The sequence below is a fragment of the Physeter macrocephalus genome, chromosome 19 (assembly GCF_002837175.3).
Source record: "Physeter macrocephalus isolate SW-GA chromosome 19, ASM283717v5, whole genome shotgun sequence".
Lineage (NCBI taxonomy): Eukaryota > Metazoa > Chordata > Mammalia > Artiodactyla > Physeteridae > Physeter > Physeter macrocephalus.
In genome coordinates, this window is record NC_041232.1 from 44579572 (window position 1) to 44598639 (window position 19068).

The 19068-nt window shown below is 41.6% G+C and overlaps 1 protein-coding gene and 1 long non-coding RNA gene across 5 annotated transcripts in view; one reads left to right on the plus strand and one right to left on the minus strand.

The window, feature by feature from the left end:
- B4GALT6 (beta-1,4-galactosyltransferase 6) overlaps positions 1 to 6039 on the minus strand; it is a 68055-nt gene extending 62016 nt beyond the window's left edge. The window contains exon 1 of one of the 3 annotated variants that reach the window (XM_007130543.4): positions 5519 to 6039. In XM_007130543.4, coding sequence (XP_007130605.2) covers positions 5519 to 5633 — 115 coding nt within the window. In that variant the 5' untranslated portion in view covers positions 5634 to 6039. The remainder of the gene's footprint in view (positions 1 to 5518) is intronic. The other 2 variants (XM_007130542.4, XM_055080496.1) reach the window with 2 other exon arrangements.
- An 801-nt stretch (positions 6040 to 6840) lies between these two features.
- On the plus strand, positions 6841 to 9077 carry LOC114484438 (uncharacterized). Of its 2 annotated transcripts, none has more exons than XR_008615969.1 (3): positions 6841 to 7177; positions 7983 to 8189; positions 8449 to 9077. It is a non-coding gene; the product is annotated as an uncharacterized lncRNA (long non-coding RNA). The 2 variants fall into 2 exon arrangements; XR_008615968.1 differs by lacking the exon at positions 6841 to 7177 and adding an exon at positions 7239 to 7680.
- The last annotated feature ends 9991 nt before the right edge of the window (positions 9078 to 19068 follow it).

Consider the following 19068-nt stretch of genomic DNA (forward strand, 5'->3'; position numbering starts at 1 on the left):
CGGAGCCTGTGCTCCACAATGGGAGAGGCCACAACAGTGAGAGGCCCGCCTACCGCAAAAAAAAAAAAAAAAAAAAAAAGAAAGAAAGAAAGCTGCAGGCAACTAACAATCTACTCTCTGAAACCCAGCCAAAACGTCGGGGGGACTTTGAGCAAGGACCTACTAAGCCACATGCTCCCACAACATACCCCCACACCCTGCCCACCTATCCCCAGCTCCACCTGACCCAGCAGGGCACCAACCTCCTTGAGACCCAAAAAAGCAAAGCACATGGCCAGGTGATTCCTCAACGGGCCCACAGGAATTCACACCAAAGTGGCCCAACCGGACTCCACCTCTACACAAAGAACAAAACAGCCTGAAAGCGAGTCTAGCAAAGGTCAGGACCATCGGTGAGTCAAATGGACAGTGAAATCTCCCACTCCCAGGGGAGCTGTGCAATCTCCCCTACAATACTGCCCGGCTGATTAAAGGCTCATCAACTTCTTTCTTAACCACAGACAGCTTTAATAAAGCTGTGTGAACCAAGGCCAGTTTCTCTCCGCCAGGAAGTTCAGGGACCCCAAGTGCCAGAACACGAGGCTGGGCAGGGGAGACCCGAGACTCTTCCCAATGTGGCCCATCTACCAACCCACGCCCTAGATGGTAGCCAGATGGAAATACTCCTATTTTCTGGAACCTACCTTTGCGCATGCTGTTCCCTCTGACTAGAGTCCCTTTGCTCAGTCCAGATAAACCCTATCCATCACCTCTGGAAATCCTTAACCAGACCTCACTCCCCACGGCATGCTTTCTGAGGACCCGAGGCAGCCCTTTCATGGAGCTCATCCCATTGTGTGAGGGAAGGAACTCTGTGTTGGACATCTATTTTCCTCAAACAATGTCTAGCCTATCTGAGGTGCTCTATTCGTGTTTGCTGAATGAATCTATAAGTCAGTTCACCTACTCCTTTGATACAACAGCAGATAAATGACTATGTTGTGTTATACTGAAAACAGTTTCACACTATTTTCAATTTTCACACATTTTCAATTCAGCCAAGGCAAGACCTTAGGGGAAGACTGCACTCACCTTTTTGCATTCATGCACAAAAGTAGAACGAGAATGAGAAAAAATTCAGGACACCAGCCTCTACTGGGTGGGCTAGAGCAATGTGTCCATGGATTTCCAGGGTGGAGGGTGGTCTGCAGACCAATTTCCCTTAGTACTAAAGTTCCTAATATAAAGAAAGTTCCTGTGTTTCTTGAATGAATTAGAAATTTCAAGGAAAGTGTTTCAAATTATTTTTTTTTTTTGCGGTACACGGGCCTCTCACTGCTGGGGCCTCTCACTGCTGTGGCCTCTCCCGTTGCGGAGCACAGGCTCCGGACGTGCAGGCTCAGCGGTCATGGCTCACGGCCAGTTTCTCTCCGCCAGGAAGTTCAGGGACCCCAAGTGCCAGAACACGAGGCTGGGCAGGGGAGACCCGAGACTCTTCCCAATGTGGCCCATCTACCAACCCACGCCCTAGATGGTAGCCAGATGGAAATACTCCTATTTTCTGGAACCTACCTTTGCGCATGCTGTTCCCTCTGACTAGAGTCCCTTTGCTCAGTCCAGATAAACCCTATCCATCACCTCTGGAAATCCTTAACCAGACCTCACTCCCCACGGCATGCTTTCTGAGGACCCGAGGCAGCCCTTTCATGGAGCTCATCCCATTGTGTGAGGGAAGGAACTCTGTGTTGGACATCTATTTTCCTCAAACAATGTCTAGCCTATCTGAGGTGCTCTATTCGTGTTTGCTGAATGAATCTATAAGTCAGTTCACCTACTCCTTTGATACAACAGCAGATAAATGACTATGTTGTGTTATACTGAAAACAGTTTCACACTATTTTCAATTTTCACACATTTTCAATTCAGCCAAGGCAAGACCTTAGGGGAAGACTGCACTCACCTTTTTGCATTCATGCACAAAAGTAGAACGAGAATGAGAAAAAATTCAGGACACCAGCCTCTACTGGGTGGGCTAGAGCAATGTGTCCATGGATTTCCAGGGTGGAGGGTGGTCTGCAGACCAATTTCCCTTAGTACTAAAGTTCCTAATATAAAGAAAGTTCCTGTGTTTCTTGAATGAATTAGAAATTTCAAGGAAAGTGTTTCAAATTATTTTTTTTTTTTGCGGTACACGGGCCTCTCACTGCTGGGGCCTCTCACTGCTGTGGCCTCTCCCGTTGCGGAGCACAGGCTCCGGACGTGCAGGCTCAGCGGTCATGGCTCACGGGCCCAGCCGCTCCGCGGCATGTGGGATCCTCCCGGACCGGGGCACAAACCCGTGTCCCCTGCATCGGCAGGCGGACTCTCAACCACTGCGCCACCAGGGAAGCCCTCAAATTATTCTTAAAATAATGAGTTTTGAGTTTGCTGGAATTCATTGCAGATTAAAATCCCAAGAGTCAAAAAGTTGTTGAGCCACATGAGAAAACATTGGAAACTAAACATATTCTGCTGTCTACAACTGTGTGGTACTATCTTCTCAGAAGGAAGAGAGGGAGAGGAGAACACTGAGGAAGGAGACTAACAAGAGTAACTAAAATGATAGGACTGACTGCCTGGGGGAAGACACACGACAAAAATAGGTCTCTGGGCAAAAAATGTAGGAAAATACAATTGATGTCTACTAAACAGGTTGATGTGGATAGGATCAATATGGATTTTTTAACAGAAGAGATTTGAAACATTTATTTTAAGATCAATTAAAAAATGCTCTCTTACATAACATGTATTTTAGTCATAAGAAAATTCTGCCCCAAGATGTAATTCAGGCTAAAATATGAATTATTTCAAAAAGATTCTATGTATATCTAATGTAAACTAGTTATAAGAACCTAATTAGTTTGGGGTATGTCTCATTAATAAGAAATCTGTGATACAGAGGTAGGAAACAAAACTTATGGTTACCAAGCGAGAAGCAGGGGGAGGGATAAACTGGAAGACTGGGATGGACACATACACACTACTATATATAAAACAGATAATAAGAGCCTACTGTACAGCACAGGGAACTCTACTCAATACTCTGTAATGACCTATATGGGAAAAGAATCTAAAAAAGAGTGGATAAATATATATGTATAACTGAGAAGTAAAACAACATTGTAAATCAACTATACTCCAATAAAAATTAATTTAAAAAAGAAATCTGTGATGAAACGAGAAGTACGCATAAGGCATTTCTGCAGCATACCAAAGTACTGTGGTTGTCTTGAAAATCAAATTGTGCAATAGATCATTGCATTGTGAGCTGAACTAGCTACATTTTTTTCACGGAACATCATTTTTACTTAAAGGTACAACTGAAAAACTATGGTCATTTAGACTTCTGTATTTGACCTACATTTCCCCAAAAAAGAGCAAAATGAGCCTGACGCTTCAAGAAAAACTGACAGTATGTGTTACCAATGACAAAATTCAAGCTTTCAAGCAAAAATTTGACTTTTGGAAAACTGCTTCTCAATAATTAAAAGTAAGGAGGGTTTTTTGCTGCTAAATAATGCTAGTTTGAGAAACAGATTCAGTTTAACAAATTGTTAACACTTCACAAGTTTTGGTTTTCATTCTTCTTACTGGCTTCAATCAATTTTTTTAAGTTATAAATTAGAAGACCCAAAAGAACAGAGTAGTTTAAATCATGTCAACCTAATTGCCTAGAAGACAACTGCCAAAATTTTTATGCCGTGTCAGTGATTTTTCTATGGCAAACATTAAGTATAGAAATAAGAAAGATATATTACTATCTCACATCAATTGAATTTTAAGAATCTATAGATAATATATTAATGCAATAACATAAATGGCTATCAAGTGAAAGCTGGAATTCTGATTTCCTTTGGTTAGCTTCTGGAGTAACGTAATTTTAATATGTTACTCAAAATACCAAGAAAGTAAGAAAATTGTTATCTAAGTGCAAAAAAAAACTTCTCCAGAATCTCTCAAAGTTAAAATATCTGATAAAATAACATCCCCCAAAGATGTCCAACCTTTGAAGAGCTACATAAGAAAGTAAAAATTGCTGTAGAATGAGAAGTTAATTGATAAGACTTCCAAAATGGCAGAGAATTTTAAGAAAAAGCTTGCTGACTATTTTGGCTAACTACTCTCAAATCCACTGAGCTATCACTGTCATTTCTACTACAGGCTTCAAGAGGTATCCAATTTAGCCTAAAGAAAAGAACTGCATTAAAAGAAAATAATATGTTAAAATATTCATATTTTTTTCAAACTTTAACCCCAAACCTCTCTTTCGGGATATCAAGGTTTCGACAATTTATGCCTTCTCAAGCATCATTCTGAGCTTATACGTCTTACTTGAACCTGAAAATTTAATCAAGAAAAGTCACATAATTTTTAGGAAACACAACAGTCTTGATGAGGTTTGGTGAGGTCTGTTTCTTCCCTCCCCCTCTGCAATCCACTGAAATAATCTACTACCATGTGAGACAATGCCCTGATAATAATTCCATCTTAATATTCTGCAGGTGTTTTCACTCTGTAAGAGGCCATACATATATTTTTAGCTCACTCAGGGGAGAAATGGTACTGGTTCAAAAAAGTACTAATGTCTAAAAAGAAATTATAGGAGATGCACAATGTTACTAACTAATTTAACATTAAATACATAATAACCTGGAAGAACTCAGAAAAGTTCTGGAAATACAATGTTTTAATATCCATATGAAGTTCAGATTTTTCGGTCAGGAGAACGCCACACTGGCACCTTTTCAACCAGAGAGGCTGAGAAACCAGGATGTTTACTAAAGAGGCTAATTCAAGCAGATTATACAAAAGTGTACTTTGGACTAGAAACCAAAAGAAAAAAATTGTAAATAGGTTAAAATTGTGAACTATCTTGCATAATTGTTAATTTAATCATTTTATCTCAGAATTCATCCTAACAGGTAGCAGAGGCTACCTACCCTTGAAAAGCAGACCCAAGCACACTAAACAATGGAGCATTGTTTTTACTAGACAACTCATCGCCTAAAAATTCCTGAAGTGTGGCACAAATGTTCATTGACCCCATTCTAAAAAAGCGACCTAGAACACAAGAACAGTACAGTCTTGAACTCAATCACATTCCCTACTGTGGGTTTCTCCATCGTATTTTTACAACTAGTTAATATAACTGAGAGTGTCTGAATAAAATTACGATTACTAAGTTTAAGCTTAAAAACTTAATATTAAAAGGATAAAGCTGTCAGGAATACTCAAGAAAGCGACCAGGGCATCTCGGGCCATCACACCTTATTTTGCTCTGTCCATATAACGCAGTCTTTAAGTTGTTTAAACGTGCACTGACAAAACTCACACGCCAAAGCCATGCCCCGAAGCAGTTTATGTGACAGGTCTGAAATCGCATTTCAAATAAAATGCTTTCTGCCGGGCCCCTGTTTATACAGCTTCCAAATCCCGTAAGTAACACGCTGCGTTTCCTTCACTGTGACCGTGGGAAATGAGGGTGTGTCTCGGTGCTTACCGATGCCCGGAGCCACATAGATGAAGTAGAGGCAAGACGAGGAGAGGGAGAAGAAGAAGATGAAGGCGAGGAGGGAGCGATTGGAGACCCGCATCATCCGCCTGAGCACAGACATCTTCCTCTTCCCGGCCGGCAGCTCGGGCTGCGCTCTCAAGGCGGACTTGGGGGCACCGTCCAGGCCCTAAACTTCCATGAATGTGCTAAAAACCCCGAGACTGCAGCGGGGTCCGCGCGGGGAGGATCTGGGATAGAGGGGCCAGAGCGGGAAGGAGAGAGGAGGGAGCAGACGGAATGAATGAGAGGCGGGGGAGCCGGGGGAGGGGAAGAGTGGGAGGACGCGCGGGAAGGGGGGAGGGGACGCAGGGCGGGGGGCCCCGGGGACCAAATGACCCGAGGAGGCCGTGAAAGGGCGAGGACCCGCGTTCGATACGCCAGGTAGCGGCGGGAGGAGGGGCTTTAAGTGGGAAGAGGTGCGGGCTGCGCGCCGCGGCGCCCCTGCGGAGAGGGCCGCCCGACTGCAGCACGCCGGGCTCCCCCGCGGCTCCGGCTGCCCGCGCCCGCCGGGGTCCAGGTGGCGAAGCCCCTGCGCTCAAGGTCCGGGCAGTCTGCGCTTAGCAGGCCTGCGCCGCCGCCTCCTCGGGGCCGCGGGGTCTCGTGCCTGCGCGGGGCTAGCGTGGGCGCCGGGGCCGCAGCCGGCGCGCTCAACGCGCCGGGGCCCGCGGGGGCCCTAGGGGCTGAGGAGCTGGGCGCTCGCCAGCGCGCAGCCTCCTCCTCATGCCGCGCCGGGCCCCGGCGTCCCGCGGCGGCCGCGGGAGCCGAGCGCAGGCGAGGGCGGCGTCCCGGCCAGCGGCGAGGGCGCTCCGGTTCCGGCTCCTGCCTCCGCCAGCTGTCCGCCCGGCCGCAAGGGCGGCAACCGCAGCAGCATTACCGCCGCCCGCCCGGGGTGAGGCGCCCCGCCGGCGCCGCCCCCGCACGGCCCGCGGACACCAGGCGAAGAGCCGCGGGGCGACTCGCGCGGCGGGCAGAGCCGAGGAGTCCGAAGACGGGGAGGCCAGACGCCGTCGGAGCCGCGTCTGAGTCGCAGAAGAGGCGGACCTGCGAGGGCGGGAGAGCCGCGGAAGAACACCGGGCACGCGGGCGGGACCGGAGACCCCCGGCGGCCCCACGCGCTAGCTCGGAACTGCAGGCGGCGCTGCGCCGGCCCCGAGGAAGCCTGGAGGCTCCCGCCCACCCTTCCCCTCCCCTCGTCCGAAACACCGCGCCTCCTGATTGGCCTGCGCCGCACCGCGCCGAACAACCTGCCCCCTCCTCCCCGCGCCGGGACCGGCGCCCTGGCCGCCTCCTGCGTCACCGCCGTACCCGCCCGCGCGGGTACCCCGGCGCTCCCAGTGCTGCCGGGGGCTGAGGGACGCGTCTTGAGCCTTGGATACGTTCCACTCTGGGGATCGATAATGAGAGATGCGGTGTCTTTATCTCGAGGAGGAAGCTTCTGTGGTGTGGTGTGCGTTCCTCCCAAAATACACGCTCCGGGAACAAGGTGTTTTCCAGTACTGGAATAATGGAACCTCCCATCCCGCACTTCCTATAGAAACATACTGTCAGGATGTGATACGGATCTATGTATATCTCTTATAATAGGACTTGCCTTCCCATCTGAAGGTGAGCACTGGGTAGCCCTACTTTAGCTGTATCCGTTCAGACGGGGAGGAAAAGACTTCTGTGCAGCCAATAGGCCCTTGAGCGCTGCAGCACCAACCAGCTTCAATGGGCAAATTGCTTTAATGCACCTCCTAGATCGTGGACTACCCTTTGTTCAAAAGCTACTTTTTCCTACTAGCTGGTCCTTAGCTATATCGCATTTTTCCAATGTGTGTTTGCAGTTGTTTCTTTTGCAGCTAATCATGTAGAAAGTGGCTGGATGCCCCCTACTGCCATTATTTGCTCAGTTATTTCCAGATGCAGCGGTATTGAACACCACTTGACTGCCAGCAAATATGGTACCTTCTTAGCAAGAGATCCATGCCTTCCATTGTCTTTGAGATAGTACTATGCTTTGTGGAGCCTGTAACACCTGAGTTTATAATTCCACCAAGGGCTTTTATCAACTGAAACTCATGCCAAGCCACTACCCTCTGCAAGCCTCTCTTCTCAGCCTTCAAATGGTGGGTGTGATACCAGCTTTCAAGTCTATGGGATTAAACCGGGTTACTGTGTAAAATGCTAAACATGATGTCTGGCACCTAAGAGGTTTCCTTACCTACCTTTAGACAGTTGACTGGATGGAATCACCAATTCAACTTCATTTCTTTATCATCAGCTAAAGAAGATAACCATAGTGCCTATTAGGGTTGTTGTGAGGATTAAACTGAATGAGTTAATTCTTCTAAAAAGCTTGGGAGAGCCTGGTACCTAGTAAGCACTATTTGAATATTCGTTAATTTTTTTTTTTAAATCTCTCCTTTAGATTACTCTCTGCCAACTAACAAGTTTTGCTGGTCTCTTCCTATTTAAAAACCAAATTTCCAACTGATTCAGCCATGAAGTCTCAGTCTCTAGTGGTCTGAAGGATGCCTCAGGGTCTCAGTTCATTTGTAAAGCAAAGGTCAATGAAATACTCAGAGCCAAACCTTTTCAAGCCCAGATTATCACCTGATACTTCCTCAGGAGCCAGGTAAGGCCCACAGCAGAGGAGTGACCTTACAAAAATCTACTGTTTCATTTTGTAACAAAGAGACCTTAAACATAAACTCATAAGACATAACTTACAGTAGCAAGACACAGTAAATTTCATTTACCTGCTTTGTTCTACATTTAGTACCACCAAGTATTCCTTTTATTATTTTCTGTCCACTAGAGACCCCGTGCTCTTAAATATTTGAGTATCAAACTGAATAAGTTACAACTAATGGTTTTCTATTTATATTAATCAGAAATATATTACTGAGGGACTTCCCTGGTGGCACAGTGGTTAAGAATCCACCTGCCAATACAGGGGACACATGTTCGAGCCCTGTTCCAGGAAGATCCCACATGCCGTGGAGCATCTAAGCCCGTGTGCCACAACTACTGAGCCTGTGTGCCACAACTACTGAAGCCCACGCGCCTAGAACCCGTGCTCTGCAACAAGAGAAGCCACTGCAATGAGAAGGCCGCGCACCGCAACGAAGAGGGGCCCCCGCTCGCCACAACTAGAGAAATCCCACGTGCAGCAACAAAGACCCAATGCAGCAAAAAATTTTAAAAATAGATAAATAATATTTTTTAAAAAGAAATACATTACTGAGATTGTAATTACCACAAAAAAGAGAAATGTACTTGTTTAATGAGATGGATGACATTTTATTTGGTCTGGGCTAGGATAAACAATATCCATTAAGTGTTTGGGACCTGCTCATAACCTTGGTAAAATAAAAATCAGTAAGTTTTTTTTCCTTGTGAATTGGGGAAAAAAGAGAATGAAAGAGCACGTAGATCTCACTTTTATGATTGCTTAGGGCTCCGACCTCCATATTATAATCACTGATTAAATATAGTAATTTTATATTTTTAAATACATGGTCTCAGCATCTGAGATTCAGTTAAAATTGTTAGGTTGATAGATTGTGCTTAGACAGTTGAATTTTTTTACTTACATAATTGGAACGTAGATTGTATAAGAGTTAGACATTGGCATGATTCATAAAATGGAATATGTATTCCAAAATATTGTTGTGGTACAGAAACTTCCCTTAAATAAAGCCCATTTTCCCACTGATTTCCATTATAAATATAGAGTTCTGCTGAGAAAAAAATATTAGTCCCTATCTCTTATTTAAGTTATATTAAAGAAATCTTGAATTACTTACATTTGAGATCAAACATAATCACCTTAAAGCTAGATTTTAATAATCTTACATATATGAAATAATCCAGAACTTAATAATACTCTATTATAGTTAAATTTGAGAAAGAAAACCACTGTAGTGCCAACAATCCTCAGTTCAGCAGTTGACCCAAATTTCATACTCATCTTAAATTGCCTTAATCCTTTCATCCTGAATCCAAGATCATTCTTCCACATCATAAGAATGCCCTGTAGCATTTTCAAGTATTCAAACCACTTTCCTATCATTTCATAACATCCCTTTGGGGGAGATATGGCAAGTATTATCATATCATTTGGGCATGAGGAAACTAAAGTGCAGTGAGGTACAATATCTGGCCTCAGGTCACATGGTGATCAGTAACAGAGCTGAGGAGAGAGCCAAGATGTTATCAGCTTCATTCAGTGCCCTTTCCACAAACAACACCAGCTCTCATTTTCACACGGATTCCTTTGCCTATCAGGGCAAATATTTGATTTAGTGTATATTTTAAATATTTCCAGAAATACATATATGCGATCCATTTTTCAAACTTTCTCTACCAATTTCATCTCAGACATCTGTATCAGGAACCAAATAAATTGTACTACATGGTACATAAAGTTAGGACCCAACTGTCTAATTCTTGCCTGTCATCAGTTGTTAAGTCAAAATGAGAAAATGAATAGATTGTGTTTGCTTCATCCATTCTTTTTCTCAGCTTAATGCTAGGTATATTCAACAGATTGCTAGTTTCCCCTTCAAGGGACTCTAAGCTGCCGGGCACTAGCCACTGACTTGCCCCCTGGAAAAAGAAGCCTGCCCAATGGCGATGGAATGAGAATCTATTCGGAAAACTATGAGGTTGGAAGGTAGAGGAAAAGACAATAAAAAGGAGAGATAGGAGGTTGAAAGAGTAGTTGACCCACATACCAGGCAGTGCCCTGCGCCTTACATGGAGAGGATACTATTCAGGCTTCCTCCAGGGTAAACATAGAGGCTGCCTCTTGACTTGCTTGAGGCTTCCTCTGTATCCAGCCTGCCTGAAAGCTGAGGGAAATCAAAGTCTCTGCACATATGTAACCCAGATACACAGGCACCTCGGGTGTTGTGCACACCAGCTGGACCATTCAACCCTAGAGAGAAGGCCCATAAACTTGGCTACTGAACAGACAAAACAAATATCCACATTCCTAGAGCAGCCTCGAATTCTAAACAGCAGTTAGTCCTAGGTAACGCTGAGAGAGATCTTTCTTATTAATACACATATCCATAATAAAAAGAAGGGGAAAAAACTCCTGTTACTTGATGCAGTTAAAAGAATCTGCTTGTTATAGTCAAAATAGCCTACCCTCAGTCATTGGATTTTTTAAGAAGTCATTCCTGAACACGATTCTATTTTGATGTTATATAGTAGTTTCCCAGAACTTAGTACAAAAGCAGGGCAGTAAATAATTATTGAATGAATTAATTAACACAGTCTTAACTTTTACACTATTATGTATATTTTTTGGGGTTTAGTGTAACAATGAGTACAAGTTAGTTCACCTTATCTCATCCAGAGCATTTTATCAAAAGAGACATCTTCATAGGTGAATGACTCATAAAAGTAGAGGATAAAATATGTAGGTGAAAGGAGTATCCTATGACAGTGTTCTATCACATTAAGAATCCTATAGCTGTGGCAGACAAAAGCATTTTAAGAAATGGAATTATGATATAGAATAGCTTTTAGTGAAGGACATTGGTAGGCCATTTTCTATACATTTATTTTCATATTTAACATAAGTCTCATAGGATTTTCTCAGTCTGTGACTAAATCACTCTGGGAAAAATACTGGTTTCAGAGCTTAAATGGGTAAATGTTGAAATGAGAAATAGGTTTCAGGTAAATTTGACAAAGGATTTCAGTGTTTCTGTCTGGAAAGGGAATTTTGGAATACTAAGGTCCTGACTTGCTAAAATCCACAAGTTCATGTCACAAGCTTGATGTAAGTTATTGTAACAAGACGTGAAAACATAAGAACTTTAGATACCTCAGAGCTAACTAAAAGAAAGAAAGAAACCAAAATATTTTCAGCCTGAAAAGTATGAATAATACCAATTCACCATGACCAGTAAGGAATGCCCCAGAAAATGCAAGAACCTGGCAACATTAGGCAAATTATTAGCATAACGTATTAGGTCAAAGAAAAAAAACGTGTCTTTTTTTAAGTAGGTAAATGTATAAATATAGGACAATTTATTTACCTATCTTATTATTTGTTAAAGGACATGGCTTTTCAGTTTGACTCAATTATGAATAAAAATATTATAAACTTATTATGCATTTCATTTTGGTTATATACCTAGTAGTAAAAATTCTCGGTTTTATGATATGTGCATGATCAGATTTCAGAGATAATGGCAGACAATTTCCCAAAATGATTATACCAATTCACAACCTCATCAGCAGCATTTGAGAGTTCAAGCTGCTCACCTCACCAACACTTAGTATAGTCAACCTTACTAATATTAGCATTTCAGGTAGAATATAATGGTGTCTCATTTTGGTTTTAATTTGCACTTACCTGAGGGCTAGTGGGATTGAGCAATTTTTCATAAATTTATTGGCATATAGTATCTCCTATAGGGGCTGGAAAAGCATTTGATAACAATTAAACAATTTCTGATGTTGAAACTCTTCATAAAATAGGGTTGAGGATATGTTCTATTTTGTAAAGAGCTATCTCAAGCAAATTGCATCGGTATGATTAATGTAGAATCATACTCATTAGACTCATGAAAAAGATATGGATTGGAAGGAATTAGCCAATGCACTTGGAAAATAAAATTAAAGGGTAAAAATAGTGGAAAGAAAGTGATAAAAAATTATTTATAAGTTTATGATTACCATAAAGAGCATTAACTGGAAAACACATTAGATCTAATAGGAGAGATTAATAAAGAGCCACTCAAGGGCTTCCCTGGTGGCGCAGTGGTTGACACTCTGCCTGCCGATGCAGGAGACGCGGGTTCGTGCCCCGGTCCGGGAAGATCCCACATGCAGGGCGCAGTGGTTGACACTCTGCCTGCCGATGCAGGAGACGCGGGTTCGTGCCCCGGTCCGGGAAGATCCCACATGCAGCAGAGCGGCTAGGCCAGTGAGCCATGGCCGCTGAGCCTGCGCGTCCGGAGCCTGTGCTCCGCAACGGGAGAGGCCACAACAGTGAGAGGCCCGCGTACCGCAAAAAAAAAAAAAAAAAAAAAAAAAAAGAGCCACTAAAAAATATATATATACACACATAGTTTAGCATGGGGATACATTCCTAAAAATTAGAGCTCTAACTGGACTTAATTATACAGAGTCCTATAGTTCCTATGGAGAAGTATTTTAAGCATTGTACTTAAGCAATTGCCCAATCATCTCAGCTTCTAACAATGTTTAGGATGTCCTTCAAAATGTCAAAAGATTTCTACCAATCCCCTAATCTTCTTTATCCTCTGCTTCCTAAAGCATTTCCTTAAAAACATCACAAGTTGCCAGAAAATTTGTATTCTAACCTAGTGCCTGGTCCTTCACCCTTTTCCTTTGTAGTAAGTAGAGTGCTATGGTACCATAACTTTGGAAGTCAATTCATGTCAGAATTATTTACCAGAACTCAAAATAAATCCCAGGATGTACTTCCCTGGTGGCGCAGTGGTTAAGAATTCACCTGCCAATGCAGGGGACACGGGTTTGAGACCTGGTCTGGGAAGATCCCACATGCTACAGAGCAACTAAGCCCGTGAGCCACAACTACTGAGCCCACATGCCACAACTACTGAAGCCCGCACACCTAGAGCCCGTGCTCTGCAACAAGAGAAGCCACCACAATGAGAAACCCGCACACCACAATGAAGAGTAGCCCCCACTCGCCACAACTAGAGAAAGGCCGCGCACAGCAACGAAGACCCAACGCAGCCAAAAATAAATAAATAAATTTATAAAATAAATCCCAGGAGAAGCTAGAGCAGAGAAAACAACACACATTATAGAATTACTCATCTCAGGATGGCTAGGACATTACTCACTGTTTATGTTTGGTAGCAGTGTATTCCACTGGTACCTCATGGGTCGAACATATGATGGCACTCAGAGCATAGAGAAAAACCCTAGTAATAGGGTAATACGATAGAATATTCAATATATAAATTCATTGTTAAACATATAGCATATGCTTTCTTTTAAAATATAAAGATAGGGAACTCCTTAGCTATCCAGTGGTTAGGACTTGGCACTTTCACTGCCAGGGCCCTGGTTCAATCCCTGGTCAGGGAACTAAGATCTCACAAGCCGTGTGGTGCAGCCAAAAAAATTAATTAATTAATATAAAATAAAATATAAGACATATAGTAAATGGAAGATATAAATTACCTGATTATATTACAAAATTGATAAAATTTGATAAAGTTACCTGGCACAAACATTAACCTGTGAGATTATACAATAAACAACCACAACAAAAAGATCACAAGAACAGCAGCAATGTATGTAAATAATACCCATGAATAAACTGAAAAGGAAATGCACAAAACCAATATGAAAGAAAAACAAAACAAAAAAAATTGGAGACAGGACTTCTGGTTTCCACATAAGGAGCTTAGAAATTGCTACTCTGTCCCAAAGACAAGTAAAACATTGAACAGACTGAAAAAAGTCAAAAACTCTTATTGGATCCTAAAGAGAGATGAGGACACAGGACAAGCTGCTGTCCCCAAGTTTGGAGAAACAGCCACGGCTTCCCAGAGCAGAAAGTGGGGAACAGAAACCACCAAGGGAATCAGTGCTGGAGTAGGAAAATCTGAACCATAACTGACAAATTGCTGGAGGCTCAGTATGAACAAGTCTGAGAGTCAAAAACTTCAGGGGACCCAGTCATGGAGGACCCCACACTTTTGTGAATTTCATCTCCAGGAGCTCAAACATGTTCTCATAATAAATATAGGAAAATCTCCTCATGATTCCAGGAGAGCATTCTGTTCTTAACAAGGCCTGCCCTCAGGAGAAACTAGTTAACCAGAGCCTAAGTGGTTGGGGCATTATCAGAGCCTAACTGACCTGGGGAAAGGAACTATCCAACTCCAGTCAGCTCTAGTCATCTGGTCCCACCTAAGGGGGAGGAAAAAAAACTGAGAAACGCTTGTGAAGTTCACAGTCCAGAGGCATAGGCTCACTAAAAGACTGAGAGCTAATCATAGGACTCTAGAACACTTCTCCTTCCCCCACACCTCACCACCACATTACTACAGACCTACTTATAGCAGTTCCTTTTATGCAGTACATCATGTCCAGCTATCAAGAAAAAATTAGTAGGCATATTAAAAGGTAAGAAACACAATTTGAAGAGACAGAGCAAGCGTCAGAGCCAGACATGGCAGGGATGTTGGAATGATCAGACAGGGGATTTAAAACAACTATGATTAATAATGCTAAGGGATCTATTGAATAAAGTAGACAGTATGCAGGAACAGATGGGCAATGTCAGCAGAGAGATGGAAATCCTAAGAAAGAAGCAAAAGGAAATGCTAGAAATAAAAAACACTTTGACAAAAATGAAGTATGCCTTTAATGGGATTATTAGTAGGATGGCCACAGCTGAGGAAAGAATCTCTAGACTTGAAGATATGTCAACAGAAACCCCCCAAACTGAAAAGCAAAGAAAACTAAGACCGAAAAAAAAAACAGAATAACCAAGGACTGTGGGACAACATACACATAATGAGAATACCAGAAGGGAAAGTAAAAGAGAAAGGAGAAGAAGAAATATTTGAAACAATAATGACTGAGAATATCTCCCAAATTAATGTCAGACACCAAACCACAGATCCAGGAAGCTCAGAGAACACCAAGCAAGATAAATGCCAAAAAAAACACTACACCTCGGCATATCATTTTCAAACTACAGCAAATCAAAAATAAAGAAAAAAATCCTGATAGGAGCCAGAGGAAAAAAATACCTTTCCTATAGAGGAACAAAGTTAAGAATCACATTTGATTTCTGCTCAGAAACCATGCAAGCAAGAAGAGAGCAGAGTGATATATTTTAAAATGTTGAGGAAAAAAACCAAACAAAACACCAACTTAGAATTCTCTACCCTGTGAAATTATCTTTCCAAAGTGAAGAAAAAATAGACTTTCTCAGACAAACAAAAATTGAGGGAATTAGTTTTCAATAGACCCACCTTGCAAGAAATGTTAAAAGGAGTTCTTCAGAAAGAAGAAAAATAATAAAGGTCAGAAACCCATACATACATAAAGAAAGGAAGAGCATCAAAGAAGGAATAAGTAAAGGTAAAATAAAAAATTTGTCTTTCTGTTTTTTTTTTTTTTTTTTTTTTTTTTGGTGCTATGCGGGCCTCCCTCTGTTGTGGCCTCTCCCGTTGCGGAGCACAGGCTCCGGACGCGCAGGCTCAGCGGCCATGGCTCACGGGCCCAGCCGCTCCGCGGCATGTGGGATTCTCCCAGACCGGGGCGCGAACCCGGTTCCCCTGCATCGGCAGGCGGACGCGCAACCACTGCGCCACCAGGGAAGCCCCTGTTTTTCTTATTCTTAATTGATCTAACACATAAAAATTTGTTCAAAATAATAATAGCAACAATGTATTTGGTTACATTGCTTATATATAAGTTAAATGAATGACAACAATGATACAAGGGACAGGAGGGAGAAATTAGGATTATTTTATTATTGTAAGGTACTCACACAACCTGTGAAGTGGTATATTGTTATTTGAAAGTGAACTTGGATTAGTTGTAAATGTATATGGTAAATTCTAAGGCAACCATTAAAAAATGTTAACACAAATTACTAATATCAGAAATGACATGGACATTAAAAGGATAATAGGGCTTCCCTGGTGGCACGGTGGTTAAGAATCTGCCTGCCAATGCAAGAGACATGGGTTCAAGCCCTGGCCCGGGAAGATCCCACATTCCACAGAGCAACTAAGCCCGCGCGCCACAACTACTGAGCCTGCGCTCTAGAGCCCGCGCTCTAGAGCCCGCGACCCACAACTACTGAGCTCATGCACCACAACTACTGAAGCCTGGGCGCCTAGAGCCCATGCTCCACAACAAGAGAAGCTGCCAAAATGAGAAACCCGCACACCGCAACGAAGAGTAGCCCCCGCTCGCCACAACTAGAGAAAGCCTGTGAACAGCAACGAAGACCCAACGCAGCCAAAACTAAATAAATAAATAAATAAATTTATATATTTTTAAAAAAAGGATAATAAAAGAATACTATGAATAACTTTATGCCCACAAATTTGATTACCTAGATTAAAGGGATCATTTTCTTAAAAGATACTTGCTACCAAAACAAACACAAGAAGAAATAGACAATCTGAATAAGCTTATATCTATTAAATAAATTGAATTAATAATTAATAACCTTCCAAAACAAAAAGTACCAGGCCCAGATAGGTTCACTGGTGAAGTCCACCAAACTTTCAAGGGAGAAATGACACCAATGTTGTACAATTTCTTCCCAGGGGTAGAAGCAGAGGAAATACTTCTTAACTCGTACAATGAGGCCAGCATTATACTAATACCAAAACCAAAGACATTACAAAACAAGAAAATTACAGACCAATATCTTTCACGTACATAGATGCAAAAATTCTCAACAAAGTATTAGCAAATCAAATCCAACAATGTCTAAAGAGAATTATACACCATGACCAAGAGGGATTTATCCCAGGTATGCAAGGCTGGTTCAACATTTAAAACAAATTAATGTAATCCATCACATCAACAGACTAAAAAATAAAAATTACTGATGATATCAATAGATACAGAAAAAGCATTTGACAAAATCCAACACCCATTAATGATAAAAATATAAAACAACCTCATAGTAAACTAAAAATAGAGGAAAACTTCCTCAACTTCCTAAAGACTATCTACAAAAAAACCTACATCTAGCATCATACTTAGTGATGAGAAACTCGAAGCTTTCCCACTAAGATGAGGAACAAGGCAAAGGTGTTCCCTCTCACCACCCATTTTCAGCATCATACTGGAAGTTCTACCTAGTACAGCGAGGCAAAAAAAGGAAACAAAACGTATACAGATTGGGAAGGCAGAAATATAACTGTCTTTTTTACAGATGACATGATCATTGTTATAAAAATATCTGAAAGAATCTACCAAAAAAAAAAAAGAACTCCTGGAACTAATCAGCAATTATAACAAGTTTTCAGGGTACAGGTTAATATAAAAAAGTCAATCACTTTACTGTATATCAGCAATGAACAAGTGGAATTTGCAATTAAAAACATAATACTATTTACATTAGCATCTCCAAAAATGAAATACTTGGGTATAAAATCTAACAAAATATGTACAAGATCTGTATGAGGAAAACTACAAAACTCTGATGAATGAAATATAAAAACTAAATAAATGGAGAGATATTTCTTGTTCATGGATTGGAAGACTCAATATTGTTATGATGTCAGTTCTTCCCAACTTCATATATAGATTAAATGCAATGCCAATCAAACTCCCAGCAAGTTATTTTGTGGCTATCAACAAACTGATTCTAATGTTTATATGAAGAGGCAAAAGACCCAGAATGGCCAACACAATATGGAAGGGGAAGAACAAAGTTGGAGAACTGATACTCCCCAACTTCAAGACTTGCTATAAAGCTATGATAATCAAGACAGTTTGAAATTGCCAAAGAATAGGAAAAGAATTGCCAAAGAATAGGCAAACTGACATTTGACAAAGGAGCAAAGACAATAAAATGGAGCAAAAATAGTCTTTTCAACAAATGATGCTGGAATAACTAGACATCCACATGAAAAAAAAAAATAAAGCTAGACACAGACCTTACACCCTTCACAAAAATTAACTCAAAATGGATCAGAGACCTAAATGTAAAATGCAAAACTATGAAACTCCTAGAAGATAACATAGGGAAAAAAACTAGATGCCCTTGGATTTGGTGATGAGTTTTTAGATACAACACCAAAAGCATGATCCATGAAAGACATAACCCGGACTTCATTAAAGTTAAAAAAAATCTGCTCTGCAAAAGACAATGTCAAGAGAATGAGAAGACAAGCCACAGACTGTGAGAAAATATTTGCCAAAAGTATATCTAATAGAGGACTGTTATCCAAACTATATAAGGAACTCTTAAAACTCAATAATAAGAAAACAAACAACTCAATTAAAAATGGGCCAAAGACCTTAACAGACATCTCTCCAAAGAAGATTACAGATAGCAAATAAGGATATGCAAAGATGCTCCACATCATATGTCATCAGGGAAATGCAAGTTGAAAAAACAATGAGATAATACTACAAACCTATTAGAATGTCCAAAATCCAGAACACTGACAATGCTAAATGCCAATGAGGATGTGGAGCAACAGGAACTCGAATTCATTGCTGGTGGGAATGCAAAATGGTACAGCCACTTTGGAAGACAGTTGGGCAGTTTCTTAAAAAACTAAACACACTTTATCCATTCATCTGTTGATGGACACTTAGGTTGCTTCCATCTCCTGGCTATAGTAAATAGAGCTGCAATGAACATTTTGGTACATGACTCTTTGTGAATTATGGTTTTCTCAGGGTATATGCCCAGTAGTGGGATTGCTGGGTCGTATGGTAGTTCTATTTGTAGTTTTTTAAGGAACCTCCATACTGTTCTCCATAGTGGCTGTATCAAT